This window comes from Poecilia formosa, unplaced genomic scaffold, assembly GCF_000485575.1.
Source record: "Poecilia formosa unplaced genomic scaffold, Poecilia_formosa-5.1.2 Scaffold360, whole genome shotgun sequence".
Lineage (NCBI taxonomy): Eukaryota > Metazoa > Chordata > Actinopteri > Cyprinodontiformes > Poeciliidae > Poecilia > Poecilia formosa.
In genome coordinates this window covers 253,941-257,058 of record NW_006800299.1, presented here as the reverse complement: position 1 = coordinate 257,058, position 3,118 = coordinate 253,941, and the positions used below count along the sequence as shown (strand labels likewise).

Genomic DNA, 3,118 nt, shown 5'->3' with positions numbered 1-3,118 from the left:
CGATTTAAACAGCCAAAAAAGAAACCAGCTCATCTTGGCGCCAAAACTTTTTATCCAAACGACAGTACTGTCAACGTCTGACAAAATTACGATTTGGTTGATCTGACCAGGAAATGGAAACACGTCTACTTCACTTTTTTGGTGATATTTTAAAAGTTTGCTGAAAACTTGGATGAGAAACATGGCTAATGTTCAGCCAGCGCTAATCACCAAGATGGCGCTGGCTAACCTCATGCTAACGCTGCGTCACAGTCTGCTAAACAGACACAGACCAACAAACCTTCACACACTCAATCTACAGAGACGAGCTGACCGTTGACTGAAGGAAGTTTAACCAACTTCCTGTTACCCTCAAAGTGAAAATCAGTTTGCACATTTCAGCAACAAGGCAGTTCAAATGCTTTACTTCACAAAATTATAAAATCACCAAACAGTCAACAAAACCAGAAACATTCCAATGAGTGCCATCATCAAATTAATCAATTAATGTCAAATATGTTGGTGAATGTTTCATTTATTATGGTAAAAAGCAGCTAGAACAGATTGGCTCTTAGTTCAGATTTAAAGGATCTCAGGATTTCGACTGTTTTTCAGTTTTCTGGAAGTTTGTTCCAGATTTGTGGTGCATAGAAGCTGAATGCTGCTCCTCCATGTTTGGTTCTGAAGGCCAAGACATTTTAAATGGATTTAGATTTTAGAACTGAATAAATCTGCATCTGATCCCTGTAGGCCTCAGCGTTGCTCAGCGTTGCTTAATTTTCCCAGCAGCGTCTCTGCGGTCAGAGGCCGAGTTCTTTCTTATCCACATGAAACAGTTGATGATTTACCCAGCATGCATTGGGACACAGAAAGCCATTGTTCCTCGTGACAAAACCAAACATCTCCGATCCAGCTGCGGCCGCGTCACGGCGCCCCGGATCCTCTGAGCTTCCTTTCTGCTCAGAGAACAAACGTCCTGCTCCGAGACGGATGGACGACGACTCAGCAGAAATGACTCGGCAAAACGCCAAGCTGAAACCTGAGCTGGACAGAGGATCCAAAACTACTCAAGTAAGAGTAAAAATACTTCATAATCAAATTACTCAAGTACAGCGTAGTAGGAATACTCCTAAAAATATATAAAAAAACCCAGTTGCTCCAGTAAATGTAACCAGTTGCTCCAGCTCTGTGGGCGGTACCTGAAGTCCGGGAACCTTCGGGCCAGATCGACGACCTCCAGGTGAACGCTGGCTGGATCCTGCAGACGGAGAATCTCAGCGACGCTGCAGAGCGTTTCAGAGAGATACGGAGCCGAACCGCAGCCCTGAGACACAGCGATGAGTACTGAGTACTACTGACGAGTACTACTGACGAGTACTACTGACAAAATACCATGCTACGTGTCTCACCTGCTCTCTGAAGAAGCCGTCCATCTTCTTGGCGTCTTCCACCATCCGTTCGGACCCGGCCACCTGCTGCTGTCGGCTCTTCACCCTGGTCTTCATCGTCTTCTTCATGTACTGAGCGACCAGGTCTTGGTGGAGGTCGCAGACCAGCGGCTGAGAGACGGGGGCGGTCAGCTGGACAGGTAGCCAGGCAGACAGGTGGAGGGCGGAGGCGTCTCACCTGTTTGCAGGCTGGTTTCAGGTCCGACAGGTCGGCCAGTTGTTGGCTCAGAAAGCTCAGCAGCTGGTCGACGACAGGAAGTGAGCCGTCCACCCAGGGGGGCGTCCACAGTTGACTTAAGAAGACCTAAACATCAAAACAAAAGAGACGTTTGTCCTGCTAACAGAACAAGATGCTCCACTGAAGGAGAAAATGTTCCACATCATCGGTTATTTCTCATATTTCTGTCACTTTATTCACCTGCAGAACTTCTGCTAGTTGCCATTAGCGATGGCGTTTGCAGTTCTGCTAATGCGTTAATAGAGGAACAAATTATGAATTTAGCACATTATTGTTTTTGCTCATTTTGAAAATGTGTAGCACTTAGCTTCCATTATCTACCATATTAGCTTAGCATTTTTGCATTAGCTTCCTCTACATACCATGTTGTTGTTGCTCTTTAGCATTAGCTTCTGCTAAATGCTGTGTTGGTGTAGCATGTTAGTGGATTTAATGTGCATAATTAGCACCACAGAGTTTTTAGGTGTCTGAGCAGAGACAGTGCTGACCTTAATCTTGCCGTGAAGAGGGAAGGTCAAACACTGGTAGCAACAATCCCTGAGAGCAGAGAGCGTATCCAGACATCGGCGCTTCTGCTCTTCAGCTAAACCTTCAGCTTGACCAGATATGTAATCTCTGAGGACAGGAGAGACACTGCTTAGTTATGACAGTTCCCAGAATGCTTTGGGGCAGATTTTCTGCAGCTCTAGTCATGATGCAGGTGTGAGCTCACCTGAGCTGCTGCTCACAGACCAGCGTAGCTTTTAGCACTGGATGCAGGTTGCTGGGATTCACCTTCACCAGGTCCTCCACGCTCTTCCTGTAGCTGCAACACAAACATAAAAGGATGAAATAACCAGAAAAACTGAAGCACAAATGGAAACAATTCCTCCAAATATAGATTTCTTAAATTAGATTTTCCTTCAGAAGTGGTGCGTGGCGTAGAGGTAAATGGTTCAATTCCTGACTTGTGCTGAATGTCACTTCCTGTTTGAATGCTGTCAATAAAGACCTCTAATGCCACAAAATCTTAAAAATAAATACATTTTTAGGTACCTTCAATTCATATTTTAACAATATTTGATCAATATTCAAAGTATTTATGTTAAGATTTTGCATAATCTTTGTTCCTAAAGGAAAATATGTTTTCTTAGTCGACATGAAAATCAATACAACAGATGCAAAATAAAAGCTGAGTCGTGAAATTTTCCCATTTTTTAACCATTTCTTTAATTCGTTTCTGCTAACTAGCATGTTAGTTTAACGCCTTAGCATTAACTTATACCATTTAGCATGTTGATAAAGTACTTTAGCATTAGCTTCTGCTAACTAGCATGTTAGTTTAACGCCTTAGCATTAACTTATACCATTTAGCATGTTGGTAAAGTACTTTAGCATTAGCTTCTGCTAACTAGCATGTTAGTTTAACGCCTTAGCATTAACTTATACCATTTAGCATGTTGGTAAAGTACTT

At 43.2% G+C, this 3,118-nt stretch overlaps 1 protein-coding gene across 1 annotated transcript in view; it reads right to left on the bottom strand.

Moving 5' to 3' along the window:
- The window catches only part of LOC103153742 (tumor necrosis factor alpha-induced protein 2-like), a 14,037-nt gene that overhangs the window by 3,418 nt on the left and 7,501 nt on the right, over positions 1-3,118 (bottom strand). Inside the window, exons 7-11 of the mRNA XM_016662119.1 lie at positions 2,378-2,550; positions 2,154-2,280; positions 1,606-1,731; positions 1,389-1,538; positions 1,179-1,303 (exon numbers count right to left, since the gene is read on the bottom strand). Of these exons, the coding sequence (XP_016517605.1) occupies positions 1,179-1,303; positions 1,389-1,538; positions 1,606-1,731; positions 2,154-2,280; positions 2,378-2,550 (701 nt within the window). The remainder of the gene's footprint in view (positions 1-1,178; positions 1,304-1,388; positions 1,539-1,605; positions 1,732-2,153; positions 2,281-2,377; positions 2,551-3,118) is intronic.